The 21280-nt window shown below is 32.5% G+C and overlaps 1 protein-coding gene across 1 annotated transcript in view; it reads left to right on the top strand.

Moving 5' to 3' along the window:
* Nucleotides 1-21280, top strand: part of TMPRSS15 (transmembrane serine protease 15) — a 99127-nt gene that overhangs the window by 4091 nt on the left and 73756 nt on the right. The window contains exons 4-7 of the mRNA XM_016148492.2: nucleotides 6920-7071; nucleotides 9590-9634; nucleotides 11061-11123; nucleotides 18068-18199. Coding sequence (XP_016003978.2) covers nucleotides 6920-7071; nucleotides 9590-9634; nucleotides 11061-11123; nucleotides 18068-18199 — 392 coding nt within the window. The remainder of the gene's footprint in view (nucleotides 1-6919; nucleotides 7072-9589; nucleotides 9635-11060; nucleotides 11124-18067; nucleotides 18200-21280) is intronic.

Below are 21280 nucleotides of genomic sequence, written 5' to 3' on the forward strand. Positions count from 1 at the left end.
CGAGTTACATACACAGTTTGTGTAACAGGAATGCAAGAGAGAAAAAGATTTTAAATGATGTGTTCTAACCTATGTTTGCCTGCTTTGGGCTAGAATGCCCACAGCTTCAGAAAGAAGCTCATTCTCATTCAACGACAACAAAAAAAGAGACCCATGCTGCTTAAGATGGATTCCTGCATATGAGGATATCTGATAAAAATTAGGACTCCATTTTCAATGTCACAATGAGCATCATTGTTATTACTGTGTTTTATTGGTTTCTTTACAAATTCGGTTGCTAAATAATTATTTCTTACCTTCAACCAAGTCTTTATTTCTTTGGTGTTCACCCACTGATCCTGGTTGTAGTTATTATTCTTCTTACAGAATAAATATATCTATATCTTCATATTTCAGCTTTCAATCTTTCAATTGTTCCTAGCGTTAATTACCCTAAATACAGATAATCTCTCAGGTTTTGTCTCAGAAACTCATTTTGACCTTTCATTTCTCCTTCCCACTTTCCACAGACTGCAATACCAGCCTTACAATATTACCCGTAGGCCCTCAAAAGCATCCTGCTCTCTCTCTTTTGTATACTCTTCCACTCCATTTCTTCCTTACTATATATAGTTCATCTATCCTTACAGTCCACCTGTACATGCAATTAAGAACCTGTCCATGTCACCTCCTCAAGGAATGCTTACCTAACAATCAAGTCTGGGTTAGGTACATCTCTCACCTGCTCACTCACTTAGAACATCGTACCTGCATATAAAGTAACAATCTTTGTACTGTAACATAATTGTCAATTTGTCTGTCTTCTTACTAGACCATGGTGTCCCTTAGAGCAGAGATGATGCCTTTGACATCTATATTTTCAGAATCTAGTTAATGTCTGGCTCAGAGTATGTGCTCTATAAAGTCCTAGCAAATGAACACACCATTTATTTAACACCTGTTGTTGATATGTTGAGTACTGTATTAGGTGTTACGTGTTTTCCTTGAACCCATGTCCTATAGATATAAAAATAAGTACACTCTTACTTTGCTTTAACTTTCTGTTAGAATAGGATTTTAATGTTAAACATTCTGAACTAGTTCTCTAATAGCAAATGATTGTTAATGTATTAAAGAACCCCTCAGGTTGGAAAGGTGGATCATAGACAGTTTTGTAAAAGATGTGGGACACTGTCTGAGAAACATGGGTGGCGACTACATAAGTAGGGAAGAAAAGAGAAGCCACTTCTGGTAAAGAAAGAAAAATTAACGTAGCATGTCAAGGATATGATCTTGCTGGCACTGAGGGTCCATTAAAAGTATGTCGAAACATCTGAAGGATGTCGAGTATAAGTCTAGGAGTCTGGCCATTAACTTTTTCAAATAGGAACCGTAGGAACTCTAGGTGTTGGAGAAATCCAGTGAGTCTGACTTTATAGAACAGCTAATCTCTTTTCTCAGGTCAGAAGCAATTGAATCCGAGAGACTGGAGACAGTGGTGTTTAGTACTTGGTCTTCACAGGGATCCTGAGGTGTCATTATTAAAAGAGTCTTTAGTTTTTAGTGATTTAGGGGTAGGAAGGTCAAGTCAATGGCAGAGATCATGTTTAGAAAAACAATGATACAAGGTCAGTAAGGATTATTTAATGGGCCGAAGAAAACCAAGGCCTTGTGATTTTCTGTTGGAACAAAACTAACTCTATTAGTGGAAGGCACAATGAAAAAAAGTCTAAAGTTTCATCTTTTTATATATTAAAAAAAATGAGTTTAAAAATATTTTTCTTCCTTCCTTCTTTTTTCCTTTGTTCTTCCTTCTTCCTTCCTTCCTTCCTTCCTTCCTTCCCTCCTTCCTTCCTTCCTTCCTTCCTTCTTTCCTTCCTTCCTTTGTTCTTTCTGTCACTTATTCTTCCTTTTTTTCTCTCCTTTTTTCTTACCTGTTTATCTGCATGTATTTATCATTCTTTATTTCATTGTATATCCATGACATGGTCGTCCTAGAGGCAGGCCAGCCCTATCCCCATCTACCGTCTTCATTCTTTTCTAACATACAGAGGCTTCTACTCCTGTTCTCCAGGGTGTACTACCGATAGCCTCTTTAATTGGTTCAGCATCAGGACCAAAAGGAAGCATAGGGACTCTGAGGAAAGGTTTTTGTTTTTGTTTTTGTTTTTTGGGGGTTTTTTTTGTCTTTTTCAAAGTGCTTTTTTAAAAAAATATTTATTTTGTGAAGGTAAAATCATGCATACAATATTTGTTTTTCCACTTTAAGCTATTTGCCTACTTTGGACAATTTCTCTTTTCCAGTATTGTAGAAGACTGAGTGTGAAGATTTGCATTAAGCATCCATTCAGATTTATTTGTCAAAGGTTTTAATGCTCCTTGAGTAAAAGTACTCAGGCACCTACCTGCTTCTTCTTCACTGGGTTCTGCTCAGTGAAATCTATACACAGCACAGTATCCACTGAAGAGTTTATTAGGATAATTTTCATACTAGGACTCTTCGTGTTCATATGTTATAATACACTGGATAACTTCATTTTTACTAGATTGAGAAAATTTGTGGAATATAGACTTTTATATATAGGTCTGGGGGTTATCAAAACCCTAGTATTTTATTTAATATTAATAAGTAATCTTTTATTTCTCTAGATACTAAAACCACTATATTTGAAACTAAATTCTTTGAGCAAAGGAATTATTTCTTTCCCCTTCTTTATAGCTACCTCAGAGACCAATATAGTACCTAAACTGCGATACAAATTTTGTAATGATTCTCAAATAATATACATCATCAGTGTAGAAATACTTCCTCCTAGTTGTATCTGAACTGCATTTAAATCAAAAGTGAGTTTTTGAAAGATGCAATGCAAAAGAACTTCATGAAAATCTCTGTAAGATAAATTGCAGGTCAGTACTTTGGGAAACTGAGAAGAGAAGGAAGGGGAAAGAAATTCAGAAGCAGGGAAGAAAGTAACAAGCAAATATTTAAGTTCACCTTAAATACTCACATACAAAATGACATATTTCGCTCAGAGAAAAAAGTGGCAGATTCCTAATTAGCTTTATAAATTATTTTAATTTTAAGCTCCACTCGATAAAATCAAGACACAGAAATGAGGTCTCAACTAACAATATTCACACCAACTGTGAAAAACATCTAAACATTCTTCAAAGTACCTATTTTCTTTTTTGTTACTGATTTTAATTAAACTTACACCACATGCATGTGTATACAGTCAAATCATAGCACTAAGAATACTAAGTCATTAACCTACCTTCTTATTTAATGTAGACTCCTGCCCCCTGGGAAAGTGTGTGTGTGTGTGTGTGTGTGTGTGTGTGTGTGTGTGTGTGACCACTCCGCAGGTCAAGTAAATGTTTTGCTCTCCTCAGGGAACACTTTTTGTTATTCTGCTTTGTGGAAAGTGCTTTGACTTAGAGAGCATTTAGCAGTTGATTCTTTTAATAGAGTGCTGTGTACTCTCTGTGGCAATATGCAGTTTATTCTGCCCTTTGAGCATAGATGAGTCACAAAGTTAGTAACGAAAGACTTTTGTTTACTCAGCAACCCTAGAGGTTATCAATATCATTAAGAAAAGTAAGAGATAAGAAACATTTTGATTTATTGCACACAGGCTCTCTGTACAATGACAGGATTTATTTACTTTAAAATAATATTCCACTGGACCAAGTACTTTGAAATGAAAATGAACATTGTTTCCTTTTTATTTTCCAAAAGGAAGAATTCTCATTTACCTTAATAAAAAAAAAAAATCAATCTCACTATAGCAATAAAAATCATTACTAAACTACTAAAAGAACAACTTTAGTGTCCTTATTATGTAAAATACAAGTGTTTATTACCATTTTCCTCATTTCTACTCTATATCTTTCTTATCTCAACATTTACACTGAATAAGAAAACAAATTTTAAAGAATATAATTGTATGTGGATGTAGGATCTGTAACTGCTGTCCTTGAAAAACATAAATTATTAAATGCTATGTATAATTCACAACAAAGAAAACACATCTTTCATACAATGTTTTATGCCTGAGGATGAACTAATCCAGTTACTTTCAACTCAGTGAAGGAAAACTTTAGATTTGTACTTCCTCTACCCAAAAATATCTTACCTCTTCTACTCCCATAAATGAAATAAAAGCAAGTGTTCAGTCAAATTAAACATGTGCAAATTACATAAAGAGAAAACTCAGACTTAGTCAGAATTAAAACAATTTACTGTGCAAGCAAAGATAAGGAGAAGATGTAGAATCATAGACAGAAAAATTAATGGATATTATTCATGATCACTTTATTTTAATTGTATCTAATCTTGTTCATGTAAATATTAGGGTGGGGGTGAGGGTGGTTAAAAAGTCATAATTAGAAGACGAAGGGGAGGAGGAGGAAGAGATGAGGGGGAAGAGCTAAAGGATAGGGAGAGGAAGACAAGAGGAAAGAGTCTCTTGAAAGTATGAAGGGAATAAAATATCTATTCCTCCTCCTACCCCCCAAAAATACAACTAGCTATTTTCCTCCTCTATTTGGATATAAAGTTCTGGTAACAATGCAAGTTCATTGTAAATGCACATCTGGGTAAATGTGTTTATTGTCTCTTTCCTGGACACATAGTTCATAAAGGTATTGATAGATGTGGTGTCGGGGCTGGGGAATGAGGACTACACAAAAACATCTGGAAGACAGATGTTCTGTCTCTAAATTTCATTGCTATTTCTAATACTAATAAGCTCGCTAACTCTAGGCAAAGTTACCTACTTTACTCTCAGCCTCAGTCTCCTTATGCCGAAAATGACAACTTGGCCAACATCAGGTGCCAAGAATAAAGTAATATCCTTTTTCTGGAGCTTCTATTTAAATAAATATGGGATGAGACTTGAGAGTTGTATACCATTTAGGAATTTTTAAATTGTAATTAACAGAACACATAACTGAAAGTGCCTTAAAACATAAGTGTTTATCATCTATCACCACAAGAAATCTGAGGTTTCACCAGATTTAGAGGTTAGTTTGATTGTACAATAACAGTGACATAATCATTCATTTAGATGCTCTCCTTCCTTCATTATGCTATATATAGCTTGTTAACCATAGCTCGCCTTGTGGTACCAAGATGAATGTAGCAGTTCCAGCAATCACATAAAGACATAGTAACATTCGGCAAACAAGAGTAGTAGTCCACTATGAGCTATTATTTTGTTAGATATGAAAATATTTTTCAGTAGTTTGCCATAATTTTCTCCTCATATTCCATGGACCAGGGCCTAGCCATGTATCCATGAATAAAACTGCCATTGGCATGAGGAATGATTGCAGAAGCCATCACCTTTTGTGAGAAAAAGGAAATTGTTTTCAAATAAAATTAAGGATTGGTCAGCATGGAAAAATAGCAAGTGTGGAATAGCATATAAAAACAGTGTCTGTGACAAAACGTATCTTTATCAAAACAGCATATGATCCCATGCACAGATAAGATTGGGGAACCGTGAACTAAATAGTTGCTAGGGAGCCTTGTCATTGACAAAATTTGGTTACTGTGATTTAATCAAATGATTGGAAAGTTAAACATTCTAACATTTTTAAATACTTTATTTAATAGAAGTGAAGTGTGCAATTACTGTATCAAAGTATATTATTTACTTCAAAAATTAAAAACCAACTACATAGAAAGGAATCACTTCTGTTAAACTGTGAACCTGGGTAACAGCATAGACATTAAGAAGGAATACGCTATAGAAGGGACATACTGATCTACGATGATCTTTCAGGAACATTTTGATCCTGTATACTGTCGCAGAGGGGGAAAAAAAAACAACATTTATTCTAAGTTCTATCAAGATAGATATACGGACAGATACACAAAGAACTCTTTTGGAGTTGATGAAATCCTTCAGGAAGCTCAATAACTAGCAACCATACCATGCAAAATTTGGTTCTCCCTAGTCTGTGTCTTAAGTATCCAAGTATAGTTTGAGTAATCCCAGCTTGCTGAGGGTTACATAATGAAAATCAGAGCTAGAATTTGTCTCCCAAGTGGTTGTATCCTGAAAGCATATCATGAGAGAAACAGAAACGTAGGCAGGAGAGCAAAAATCTCTCAAATAGTATTATTAAGCCAAAAAATTATTCATTTTTTTTTGTTTTTTAAACTGTAAACAAATCACCAGAGACCAGAACTTTTAAATGCATGCTGTAGAGCAAGGAATAAAAAAAGATGGCTTTGGCCATGTCTCTCAACTCCAATGTTATGGTCTAAAATGATATAGGCAAGGTAAGCCCAACGCTAGACAATAAGAATGAATATTCTATAAATCCTCATTAATACAGGTATGCTTTTCTTCTTTCTATCCCTTAAATTCAGAGCAATATATATTTAGATATTTTATATGAAAGATAGAAGAGGAAAAGTAGATATAGATTAATTGCAAAAAAAGCTTGGTATTAGGCCTTCATAAACTATATAAAAATTTTTTCTTTGAAATCAGTAAAACTACCTTAGACTTTTCTCAACTTAGACATCATCTATGAAAAATGACAAATTTACACTCCATTTCTTCAAACAGTAAAATAAGAATAAAGGTCATGATACCACGTGATTTCATTGAATTTATTTGACACAAGTAACTCTGGAAAATAGCTTGGCCTGGAAATTTGTGTGCTAATGTGGAACTCAGAAAATTCAAATTCCAGTTCTGGATCTGTCTCTGTGTAAACTTGGTAAACATTTAGTCTTTTAATTCCTTTTTTTTCCACCTGTGAAATAAAGATAATATTTGACATAACTTATCTTGTACGGGTGTAATGGAGATTAACAAGGTGAGAACTGTAGAGAATTTCAAAGAAATCTTATATAAATTGAGCACAAATCACTTGAAGAAGTCTGATTTTTTTTCCTCTTATGTCATCTTTTACATTGCAGAAATGGCAGCATTATAGTCATATTTGACCTTTTCTTTGCCCAGTGGGTGTCAGATGAAAATGTAAAAGAAGAACTGATTCAAGGCATTGAAGCAAATAAATCCAGCCAACTGGTCACTTTCCATATTGATTTGAACAGCATTGATATCACAGGTACCTGTGAACATTATTTGATTTCTTTGAATCATTAAGCTATGAAATTAAAATGCTAGCTATACACCAGAGAAGCAATGGGCTCACCCTTGAATTCAGGAACGTGTCTTATTGCCTGAGGTAACACGTTTATCTGAGGAATTCATATTTGAAGAAATATATCAGTGAGGAAAACTTTATAAAATATCAAATATCAAAAATGTTCTGAAAATATCAGCATGCATAAATGTTTGTGGGTCTTATCACATTCTTGGCATTAGTCCAGAAAATCCTAACTTTCCAGGAAGTGACACTCATTACTTTCTGAGTTATAGATGTTATTAAATTACAAAGTCAAGTAGCAAGTCCAGTCTCTAATTTACAACTTAAAATAAGGAAAGGAAAGAAAAAGAGGGGTCGATCAGTTTGATTCATCCTAGTTACTTATTTATATTTAAAAAACCCTTTATTTTTAAAATGATAAATAATTTTAAAATAAGAATAAATTAAACGTGAAAAGGTATAGGGCATCAAAAACAATAGCAGACTATATGTCTATCAATGTTTAGGTTATTCTGTTTTTCATTCTAGTTATCCCCCATTCAATTCAATGCACATTTACTCTGTGCGCTTATTTTGGTTGAGAACAATATTAACTGTCCGGACCTATATATGTAAGCCTTGGAACTAGTCATGTTTTAGAATTCAGAAATTTTAAGAGGATAGAAAGCTATTCAACATACAAGTATGATCTGCATCAAGTGGAATAAAGGCAAATTGCAAATAGTCTAATGTCAGCCCAAATAGTTTTGCTATAAAATGAGATCAATCAATACAGGTTTGCCTTTAAATCAAATATGTAAAAAAAATGCAGAAGTTTGTTGTTCTGTTTTGTTTCATATTTGTAATAGTAGATACAAAATTGTGAACTTCTATTGCTTTTCTTTACAACATTGTTCTTCAGTTTCCTCTTTCATTAAGTCTCCTGCTATAGCTTGCAGTGCCTCTTGAGTGAGAAGACAGCTAACATTCTTAGTTCTTCCTCCACTGATTGGTTGGTACCCTCTGGCACAGATGCTAGAGCAGAGACTGGATCTTTGTCTGATTCAGAGGCACTGAAAACTACTGCTAACTATTATTAGCTAAAACAGATGCTTTACCTATCAACACGTTTACTTCTGTATCAATCCTATTGCATGGTGCCTTTATTATCTCCATTTCATAAATGAGAAGACCAACACATAGATAATTTTGGTAAATTGCCTTAAATCACACCACCACTGAGGGTTGGATTAAGGTTTCTGGCCCTGGTGGTTTAATCCTAATGTCTGTGCTCTTAATCATTATACTAAAGTTTGTTTGTAATGGTTTTATCTTTGAACAATGGTGACAATTTTTTTTTCAGTAGTCAATTTTCTTCTAGAAAGTTGAGTTCTTACTATCTTTGTTTGAATATGCATCAGTTTCTGGAGGTCTGTTATAGAAATGAGTTGATAGGTGTGCTAAAACCTGTTTGAGGGAGGAAAGTTTGTGGTTTAAAAAAATATTTGTTTATTCAATAAAACAATGTCTTATGAATTAACTTAAGTACCTTGACTACAATAACTATATCACAATATCAAATCAAGAATATGCTCCACAGATTGAAGTTACATTGAATTTGTTGAACTATGTTTGTTTGAACATAGTTTAATAAAATTATCAAGCTTAATTTTAGGTAAGGTTTAAAATTCATTTGTATCATGTGAATTTTTAAATTTATTATGGTGTTTTAAAATTAGTTAAAAATTGTATAAATACCTTGAATTTTTATATAGTATACTATATAATCAAACAATAAAAATTAAAACATCTTTTTGGAAAAAAACCTTTCTACCATATATTATTTATGAAACTGCTATAGATCTTGTAGAAACAAGATAATGCAGAAATAAAGAAATACTATAACAAATCCCATAACCCACTTACAGTAAATTCAATAGTTTTGACTAAAAAAAAAATTCACTAGATAAGGGTTTATTACACAAAAATACATATATTTTTAAAACTTAAACATGTGAAAGGGTGAAGAAAATAGCTAGTTTTTTTAATATGAAGAGTACTTTATGCTTAGTACTTAGTTCCCAGCAGATATTATTATTATATTATATTATTATTATTATTATTATTATTATTATGCTGTGTTTTAATACAATGTTGGTTCTAGGTCTGACAAGATCAGATGTGTAATGTTTTACTAGGTGTCTTAAAAATAAATTATTCACTATAACTATGATGAATAAATAGACATTTTTCTTAAGTGGGTAAAATAAAGCAAATTTTTTGCATAGGTAAATTTTATAGAAAGACTATACAGATTCTGAAAATTCATCAACTGTATCATGACCAAATAATAATAGGAACATTTAGAATGAGAAAAAAAACAACAGGAATTCTAAAGCATCAAATGTTCTTTGAATTAATATTCAAATTTCACTCAATGTTTTGGAATATATGCATGTTAAAACCCAAGCTTCAAATCAACCTTACTTTATTACAGCATCTTCAGAGAATTTCTCTACAGTAAGTCCTTCAACAATTTCAGGTCAGAACCATAGTATTTAAAAAATTAACTTGATGACTGTCCACAACATTAGAGAAGGATTCATTTTTTTAGGAGCTCTTTTTGAGACATTTAGTGTTTATATTAAAATGTATGAATCATACATTTGGTTAGAAATAATGTAATTGAGAATATTGCTGAGTTCATAATTCCTAGTTAAAATTGCCAAAGATATGCAATTTCCAATTTGATATTTTAACCTCTAAATGCATTTGTATTCACTCATAGGTGTGAGTGAGTGGGTGTGTGTCTGTGTGTGTGTGTGTGTGGTGTGTGTGTGTGTGTGTGTGTGTGTGTGTGTAATCTAAAAGTAAGGTTCTGATCACATACCCTTAAAGATGAAGCCATACATTTACAAGGTTACTAAGAATGACGAAAGAAAGTTTCAAAATGTATTGCACTCTCTGAAAAGGAGCATCTAAGGCTTAATGTTAACTTTGCTCTATTCCAGCATTTTCTTCACCTCATCTTTCTAACTACAATTAGTTACTACTGCCCTTTAAATTTCGAAACTCATTTTGCTTTATCAAAATCACACCACTATCAAAAGAGTTTGTTAGGGGAAATTATCCATAATTTTAGAGTTAACTGCATTTTCTTAAAACATAAAATTATTCTGCTGTAGAAATATCATTTCAAGTGAAGTCAGAAAACATGAACATTAATCCTGTTTCTACCAACTACCAGAATCACTGCGCATGTCTTTTTATCTCTCTGAAAATCTGCTTTTATAAATAATGAATTTTCAGAATATTTTTCTGAATATTTCAGAAGTCATTTCAAATATCAAATTTTTATATAAATGATTTTTAAAGTGAAAAATTATTATAAAACCTTAAAGAAATGGTTTTCTTTATAATCATGGCCATTTTATAATATTTGAATCTCTATTTTTTAAAAATATCTACTTGGGCCAGGTATTATATTTTTCAAATATTACTTCATTTAATTATTAGAATGATCATGTGGAGAGGCAATATTTTTTCCACTTAAAAAGAGTCACACCATTATTAAATGTCAAATTCAGAAATTAAAAGAAATTCATTTGGATGCCAAAGCTCAGGATCTAAGCATATCCTGAGCTTCTAGTTCAAATAACATCAGATTAACCTAGAACATTCAAGTTTACACCCATTATACAATTAATAAATGCTATGTTTGGTTATCTATAATTTTAAAAGTCTTCTTTATTTAAAAAATAAAAGATAACTTAAAAACCTAAAAACCTCTGCTCTAGAATTCTAAAGACTGATGAAAACATAGATTTATTCTTTGATCCGGATACAAATAATATATTCTTAAGATAATAGTTACTGATAATTCACAGTAACTTTAAAAACGGTCAAGTTGAATATTAAACAGAAAGAATATATAATAAATTCCTAATACTCAGTTTAAAATGTAATAGTTATTTCAGTGTCATTTATTTTTCCGGGCAGGCCAACAACCAGCAGTCATCTGGCAACCCCAAGTCAGTTTTAATGATGTTTCTCTCATTTTAAAAAAGTTTCCACTAATGTTTCATTTCAGACTTCTGAGAATTATTTGATAACATGGCAGTTAATATTACCACTGTTTTATAGATTAAAAAAAAAAAAACTAGATTGTAATAGTCTGCAACTTTAGCCTAACAATTCCTCAAAAGTTAATATATTTGGGACTAATACCCAGATTATCTGACATCACTTCAGCCTTCTATTAGAACCATGGTTATTATCTATTGCTGAGAATGCCACCAATGGGATTAAAATGTCGGTTTCATCAGATGTGAGAAATTTTTTTCTTTATTTTCTCTGCATGCAAGTTAGATTTGCTTGCTCTTTTCCTTGTCAGTTTTAAAAATAAAACCGCCAGTTATTTTATGCAAAATGAGTTTACTCAGAAATTGCCAGAGAAATTGAAATTCAGGACACACAAGCTCTGTATGGCAAAACCAAGAGAATGTTAATTTATAGTGAAAAAGGAGGATTTGGGAAGAGCTGTCAAAAACAAGATGCGCTTTGGAAGAAACCGGGAGTTGGAACCATAGTGGCTTCCCATTGGCTGAGTAATGGTGGTTTATCATTGACTGGGTTTGTGGCTACGCAAGGAGAAAAATCTTTCTTCTTCCTGCTAGAGTCAGCAAAGTACAGTGAGTGCTAGAGTATGTGAGAGCTCCCCCTTAAAAGCTGTCTGATTCCAATTCTATTTTAAATGAGATTTTCTGTATTTTCACACCCCTTAATACTTGTACTGGTTGTCAAACTAGTATCAAAGTAACCTTGGATTCATTCATTCACCAATTTTTCATTAAGTGCTTAGTTTGTGCCCACTCCTGGTAGGTACCTTTAACATGACAATTTATCTGGATTTCTAGTAATTATCTACTGTGCTTTTATGTATTTACTGGTTAACTAAAGTGCCTTCATTTATCCTAACTTAATTTTCATGTCGAATGACTTAGATGTACCTTTAATCTTTTCAGGTAAACTCTGTAAGGCAATATTGGGTAGAACTTCAGCTCCTGAAATAATACCACCACTTTCATGTTATTAGAATTTATAGCAAATGTTATATACATACAAGGAGAGCACATTAGTGAAACTATAAATATACTTCTGGGTATAACTGAATAATTCTTGCATAAAATGGTCGGTGTGATGTTTGAAAAGCAAAGTGATACATGAATCATTAAAATGCTTTACAAAATAAATCATCACACCTCCAAATCCATAGAGGTATCTTATGGTGTGATAAGCCTGCCATGTGTTGCATTTAGGTGTTATCTATATACATAATGAAAACAAAAAATGCTCTTCAGCCCATACATAGTCCCTTCTCTGACATAGAAGACCATGTCATCTAAAATTACCTTTCAATACACTTTCACAAAATGCTTTTAGAATCGATAATGGCTAATTCTTTTAGTCTAAAAGTAAACTGAACAATAATTTTAACACATTTTAATTAATTTCTAAAAATTCAGAAGTCAGCAACAAATGTCCAAATTAGTGCCATGTTTTCTATTTTTCTGTCTGTTTATTGATTCATTGAGTGACTCATATAATCCATAATTATCGAGGATCTCTTAAGGATATAAAATGTCCTGAGAGAAATATATGGAACAACTTAAGGGGGAAGAAAAGTCATTGTTAAAACAAGAAATTCTTGGACTTAAAACAAGTTTTTCCAATTTGCTAGCCCAAAGCATACCCATAAAACATGTAAGAAGTGACTTAACCATATGCCCAGTTTCTTCTGGCCAAAGGAGATGATGAATGGGAGAGAGAGAACATTGGGTAACATTCCTCCCCTACTCTTCTGCCCTGGGGAATGGAGCAGAAATCTCCTTTCCTACACGCAAACTATAGGCATGGGATCAGTATGCATTTAGTCTTGTCTTTTATGCTTTATTTAAGCATTTTGTATTCAAAATGAAGACCAAAAAGTAACAATTTTCAATCAATAAAAAGGCATGGTGAACGCACCATTAACCAGTTTCACCGGTTACTCTATATGAAGGGTTTGGCAATCTACCTCATCTTTTAAAACTTTGCATTTATTGTTTGAAAAATGAAGATTGAAATACATATCTTAGAGACTGGTCATGAGGATTGAGAGAGATAATACAGATAGTACTGTACTATCTCAGTTCATGACTGGAACAAAGGAGAAAAATGACAACTGTTAGGGCTCTTATCCCTTCCCTCTCTGAGTTAGGGGATAAAAAGCAGCTTGATACTTTTAGGGGGAAAAAAGCAGTTGGATTCTTTTTTAAAAAGACTTTTCAAAAACTGAACTTAGGCTAAAACAATATGGTTGTACTCACTACAGCTCATTTTATTCTGATCATTTATTTGATGAAAAAAAAAACTCTATTTCTGAAGCTTCCTGTTATTGGAAACTGTACAGAATTGCCTTAATCAATCCCCCAAGAAATATAATAAGGTAAGTAGGTGGCAAAATATCACATTCTGGAGACATGAGTCCCAAATCATCCTTCCAATTTATTCCTCTCTTACGATAAGATACTACAGATTTATAGAGGGAAACAAGGCAATTAAACTTGAAACCTGCACTTTCCAAGCCATAATTTATTATGCATATGCTTTCCAGGGATGGTAAGTTTATTCTCATTTTTATATGCCTGGAAGACAGAGTTTGAGAAAAATCAACAAATGCATGCATCATATACTTGGCATTAATACTATTATAAATTCTGCCAAAAAAAAATTTTTTGTATTATAACAGGTACAAAGTCCATGAGAATTATGTTCTGTTGTTCAACTGCCTTTGTTAACAATTACCATAAAGTTTTACTAACCCATTTGGAACACTAGAGGAGAGAGATGAGAGCTAAGGTTGCATTACACTGATTGATTTCTTGGCTGCTAAAGAGCACCTAGAGGGGTTGTTTTGGGCAATTGTTCAAATGCTTGAAGGGTCTGTAGCATACAGCTTATTCTAGCCTTTTGTTGCTTACTGTGTAGGCAGTGATTGCAAAAAAACAAAAGTTTCACTATCATGGGCTTTCTCAATCTCATACAAAATTCAATCTTGCTGCAGAGGAGTGGTTTGGGGATTGAAGAAAAAGAATTGGCTGATTTGGTGAAGAACATGAAATTAGGTCAAGAGAAGCTAAGGTAGAATAATGTTCCTCAATTGAATTGCCCCAGGACTATAAAACAGAGACTTTATCTGACACCAAATGTGTTATGACTTTAAGTGTTTTTCTTTTTCTGCATTTGAGAGAACAATGCTTGTATTGCTAAGCACTCTCTTCTAATTTAAGACATTCTTATACACATGATATTAAAACTATTGAAGTATCTTTTCATTGTAATTTCATTTGGATTGACGAGTGATAGTCCAGCTAAAAAGATTAAATTTAGTCTATCAAAGTAGAATTTCTGTAGGGTGATACCTATTTTTCCAATGCAGTGTAGTGAAATGAACTTGGTATCTAAGGGCATGCAATCTTGGATTCAGATTCTACTTCCTCTACTAAGTAAGCTATAAAGATTTTGGGTTTACTTTGTCGCAAACAGCTTTGGCCAGGAAAAGTTATTACCCTCATTTAAATAATAGGGAAAATAAAATCTAAGATTTCCAAATATGATTTTCAAATTATTTTCTTGAATGCAACGCTTCTTGTAACTGGTTGGGAATTTTAAAAAAATGGATTTCAGTCTTTATCCTCCACAATGCCTAGCACAAGGCCTGCCCAAGTAGACACATGAAATGCTGGAAACTGTTTTGACTTTGGAACACATTGAGGTAATCATATTGAGTTTATACTGATTCCTTCATGACACAAATGTAAATGGACAATTAAAACCGTCCATTTTCAGAATTCCAAATAACACTAATTTACTGGTGAGTTTTTATAATATGCCAGAAAATTAGTATTTTGAAGATAAAATATCACACACATAAAATATGTGCAGATCTTTTTCCTGTTCAGGATAGCAGTAACTAATATTCAGACTATTTGATCAGCTTCTAATAAATAGATCCAATTATTCTCTTTAAATATTACTTAATTTCTTCTCTAAAAGTTCCCTATTGAGAAGTACAGTACAGACTTAGAAGATGAGAAAGACTGGAGAAAATAATAAGAAATGAAATATCAAATAAAGTAGTCCACAAGTCAAAGAACTTTAGTTTTAAGAATGAAAGATCATTAAAAAAACTGGCATTTGGCTAATTTCTGTAATAGTTTATGTCTTAATCAATGGTTTTATTGGAAATTGTCATCATACATGTGTATATACAAAGAGGGACACAGAAGACTAGGTAAAAATATAATCTGATAAAACCCTAAAATGTACTAATTACATTTATATAACAATTCTTTTTATATTTTCCATATTAGTTTCAATATGAGGAACTTCTGTTTTTTCATTGACCAAGGCAGCTGAAAAGTGCTTATGAAACAGAATCTGGAAAGAGAGAAAGTACAACCTAAACTAGAGTACCTAATATTTCTACTTCCAAATCAAAATTCTTCAAACTAGAGTCATTTTCTAATCCCAGCAGCTCTTCCTTTTATATTCACTATTGTAACTAATGACCATTAGTAATTTTACTGGCCACTCCAAAAGTGCAGGTATCATTCTTAGCACACCTTTCTCCACCTGCTTTTAGTTAAGAGCACATCTGGCCACTAAAGCTCACCACGTTTACTTGTAAAATAGCAGTTGAGTCCAAGTTCCATCTTCTCTGCTGAATTCTAACCCTTATCAACTTTCATCTTGACCATTGAAGTAGCTTCTCAATTTGTCTCCTCTCTATACATGATTCTCCCCTTGGTGCCAGCATTGTATTAATGAAACATGGACTGGTCACGTCACACATATAACTAAAAACTTCCAATGCCATTGCCATTAGAACAAATATGTTTAACATTTTGCAAAGATAAAAAAGAACCTTAAAATTTAGCACTAAACTCCCTTCTTTCCATGACTTTCACAAACATCCTACCATCAAGAAAAGTTAGATTCATCTGTTTCCCATGTACTGATGAGTTTCTGTCACATTATCATGCATACATTTAAATAACTCTCTTCCTGGTACATTTCTAGGCGTTCAAAACCTAGCTTAGGTGTAGATATTTTCAATCTCTGCCTCAAAAGGAACCTAATGGCTCAATCTTTTGTTGTCCTATAGCACTTTTCTATATCTCTTTTTAAAAACTAATTAATTAATGATCCAGTCTCCCACTTAACTCCATGAGAATAGAGGCTCTGTCTTACTCATCCTTTTACCTCCATCCCTAAAAAAAAAGAGTGACACAAATAAATAGACGATAAATACTCGTGGAGTGAATGATCACGAATGAGATCAGTGCTGTCACTCGCCAATGTGGTTTGGAGGTTGGATCTACAGAGTTTAATAGGCAACAGAAGAGACGTGAAACATCCGGAAGTGACATTCCCAATGGGAAGAGTTACGTCTTCCTAGCTATGTCCCAACATCTATTCTTCCAAATGCTGAATACTTAGAACTGTATTAACTACTTACTAAAATGACACATAGAGTTTCTAAAACAAAGTTTTTCTGTTTATTTATGTAGCAAGCACTTATGGAATAGTATTGACACTCTGCCTTTCATGGATTAGAGACTCAATAATTAAAAACTCTCAGTGATTATCTCATGGATATGAAGTTAGAATATGCATTTGAGCTTACTCAATATCATTTTTCTCAGTTTTAAAAATCTTTTAAATTGGGATATTTTGTCATTTGGAAATGGCTCTGATCATTATCCTGTTCTATTTTAAATGTTAGGTGATCCATGAATTTCCTGCTGGTTTATACCCTTCTTAATTGGAGCTAATCACAGAAGTCTAATTTAGTTGTACATATACTCAGTAACCCTGTCTATAAATGTTCCTAATTAAGCATTTATTACCTTAGTAGATTCATCAACACAAGCACTTTTATTTTCTCAATTAATTTCATGGAGCATTTGGATAAATTTTAGAATAAAATGCTTTTAAAACCCAGCAGATGGCAGTGCAGTGACGATTTTAAGATTAAGAACAATAACAAAAAATGCTATTGAGTTTAAAGAATTTTCATAAACTTTAAACCATTATTGTTATTCTAATCAGACAAAAATAATCACATTCTCACATTGCTCTAAAAAATAAAAACACATGTCTTTATCTAGTGAGCATATAACAATATGTCATTTTTAGAATTGCATTTAGAATTTCCAAGTTAATTTCTAGAAGTAAAATATGTTTCCAGGTGCATCTCCACATGTAGGTATGTGGAAGAGGAACAGGTGAAAGACAGGACAGGTCGAGAGGTGCAAACTGATCATAAGGGTATCACATAAAACTCTTAAGGAACGGTATTTGCATTTTTCCTACTAAGAAACTGACCCAAGAAGCAAAATAATATTGAACGGAAATTGCCATTGGGTTTTACAGCAATGTTCTGGGCATTTTAAGTGTTTTATTTTACTATAAAATGGCATTTGTTGACAAATTTTGCTCTGCAGAATTCAAACCTTGACTTCAACCCACTATATTTTCACATAATATGTTTGTAAGTAAATAAAGTGATTACTAGGTACTGCAGATGATGTGAAAAATGTTCTAGTAAATTGCCCCATATAACTTATATACCAATTCTGGGAGGTGTAAACATTAGGGGCCAAACACCCAAACTGTAGTATTGATTTATCAAGGTTAAAATCAACAATGTAAACATTCTATGAAAAAAATTTTTTGCAAAATGTAAAATTCTAAATCTTTATGAGATTAAATACAATAAATATTTATATTAGAAGTTGAAATATATACTCATCAATAAGAACCTAAATGACAAAAAAAAATACATAATAAATAGTCAAACACTGTACGTATGGTAAGAAATTAAATCTACTATGCAGTAAAGTTACAAATTCAATCTTTTTTCCTAAAGGAAATGTCTCAATCGAGTGCCAGCCTGGTTCAAGGCCTTGTGCTGATGCCATAAAATGCATAGCAACTGATTTATTTTGTGATGGAGAATTAAACTGTCCAGATGGTTCTGATGAGGACAGTAAAACTTGTGGTAAGTAATGTCCTCTCTCTACTCTCTCTCCCCCTTACTTTAAATAGACCATGTATATGTACATATACATAGACCATGTTATACATACACGGGCCATATATACATACATAGACCATGTATATACACTGTCGATGTAAAAAAAATGTCCAAACCCGTGGACAATTTTTATATGCATTTATCTGAGCTAAATTTAAAACACATGCTGGGGAGCAAGATCTCAAATGTTCCAGAAAATAACAGCTTTACGATTTCTTTTCTGTATTTGAAATTAAGGAAAGAATGTAAGGACGATTACATGAAGGTGGGAGAAAGCAAGCAGGGCTTGGATTGCAGGTAGTTACAATTATGTGCTCTCACACTTTAGAAGGAGGGATATGAAAGGGGGCATTTCAAAGGTATGTTAACCTGGATGCACAAAAACAATGGACAGGGCTTGCATAAAGCAAAGATAAGCTATTTACTAAAGAAGTTATAAGGCTGAGGTATGACTACCCACTGAGGCTTGACCAGTTAGGAATTTATGATCAGATCACCTTTCTGATCATATTCCTAACTTTCCATAGAACCCTTTTTTTCACCCACAATATACAGACCATGTATATATATACATAAGCCACACACACACACACACACACACACACACGTAGATCCTCGTTGTGTGCACAAACACAAATTAACACATACATAAAAATACGCATACACACATGTACCTCAGGTACCAGAAAATACTGGAGAATAAGATATCCCAACAACCACGATCATAATTTAATACAAAATGTAAAAAGTAATTATATTAATATTTTTCTTAACATTATTACAGAATATTAAAATCAATTTATTAAACAGAATTTCATTTGATAATTATGGGAAGGATGCGTGATTAACAATACCTGTCATAAATGGGGGAAGGGAATGGCATTCTTTTTCATCCCTTATTCAACTATTCCAAACTACTCATTAGGAATTTGAATGATTTTTCATCATCATATCATAATATCAGTGTTTTTTCCAATTTTAATGGTCCCTAACTTAGTAATTGCTATTCTTTAATTTTGACCATTGTTTCATTAGTCTTCTGGCATAGAAACAACAAATGGACAAAAAGTGTACTTGAGTTCTACTTCTATGAATAATGGACACCAGTTTTGAATAAGATCTGAAACTTTCATGAATAAAACACGTGTTGTATTTGTAAATTTTGGCACTTGTTAATGTTATTATTAACACTCAAAATAGATGTTATTATTAATAATAATGTTATTACTATTATTAATTAGTGCTTAAATAGTACTTACTATATGCCAAACATGGCCTTAAGTGATTTAAACATATTTACTCTTTAAGAGATTTATTTCTTCGTTTTATAGCTAGATAACATATATATGAAAGATTACCACATAAATATAAATACAGATTGATAAGCAATATGAATAACTATTTGAATAAGTCTAACCTATATTTGTTCTTGAAAAATTAAACAGAAAGCATGAACTAAATAATTTTTTCGATGTGGTTTATGATCAATTTTAATATTGACTCTGAGCACAATTAGTTCCAGAAATAAGTAAAGGCTATAGTTCCTATTTGCTGTACTTAGCTCTTCTATTATTTGTTTCACTTTGCTCTCCTTGCTTGATATTAATTGAAGATGAACCTCCAATAACAACCGAAGTTTTAAAAATTACCTAGCCATTTGATACATCCTTTAAAAGACAGGCAGTTTGTCTGTTTCCCAGTACCAACTCAAAAAAAGGCAACTTGACTAAAGAAGCTTCCACTAAGAAATCCCAATTCAAATGTTCTTGGATAAAATTCAAACCTTCAAAGTTTAACTACCTACTTTGAAGTGCACTCAGAGCATATTGGAAGAAAGTGCAGGCTACAGAATGTTTTTTAATCTATTTTATATAACTAAGTTATTCAAAGAAGAAAAAAGAAACATTCTTTTTTGCTATGGTTTTCAGGCAGTTTCCAAAACCTTTTCAGGGAAAATATGATACAAGTGTGCCATCATGAGGTAATACAGGTGATGACTTATATTTCAAAAATAATAATGTATGTCAAGGTGAGACACAGAGCTTTATGGCTATGTAATGATTGTCAAAACTTTAAATGAGAAGGAGAAATGTGTAAAATGAATTACATCATCAGAAAATGAACCACACCTATAATTGGTCTCTACTACCATGGAGTTAATAATTTTCATGATAAATTAACATTAGTGCATATCAAAAAATAACCATAGATGTATCTTGAAAGTGTGACAACTTGTCCTAAAATAAGTTATAACACCATGAATTATTTTTCTGAGCCACTACAAACTCATGACATGAGTCTCAGTAATTAGAACTGTATTAACTCTCTAACTTTACATTAAAGATAATCAGAGCACATTATTATTTTCCAGTATCTTGGAGTTTCTGTGTTAATTGAACTTTAGTAACAACTCGCCATCCATGTCACTAATTTTCTTCATTCCCTATATCTCCATTTCCTATTTTTCTTGATTCTCTTCATTACGTATATTTTTATGTCATCATGCTATCTATTTAGGAAAATAAATATAAAGAATTTGTGAATTAAAGAAGTGGACAAATTAATCAATTAATCTGTATTTATCCAGCTAGGATTCAGGCACGTGAGTTGTTTTATTATCATTTAATCGTTAATGATGATAAACCCAAAAGCCAGTGACTTCGCTTCAGCACCAACTCGAGTAGCATGATTTTTATATGAAAGCCCTCGTCCATCAATCTATATTCACAGCAAAATTAATTTAAGAGAATTATTTTTATGTAAAAGTGGCTTATCCTCCCTCTATATTTTTTTCCCCTCCAAATGTGAGCTCTAATTCTAGTTCCTGTTATTAACAGAGTCACATTAATGTTGACTTTTTCACACAGCTTCCTCTTTAGGCCATTATTTAGGTTTGCACAACTTATAGCTGACTATAGCTGAACCAAGATTTCTTTAAATTGTTTTTCTTCTCTTCTGATTAAAATTGCATCAGCAGGAAAGTTCACTTTTTAGCTAGCCTGTAAAAAGGAGAGATGCTGACTCACAGCCTTTAGGCCAATGTTC

Source organism: Rousettus aegyptiacus, unplaced genomic scaffold (genome assembly GCF_014176215.1).
Source record: "Rousettus aegyptiacus isolate mRouAeg1 unplaced genomic scaffold, mRouAeg1.p scaffold_m13_p_4, whole genome shotgun sequence".
Lineage (NCBI taxonomy): Eukaryota > Metazoa > Chordata > Mammalia > Chiroptera > Pteropodidae > Rousettus > Rousettus aegyptiacus.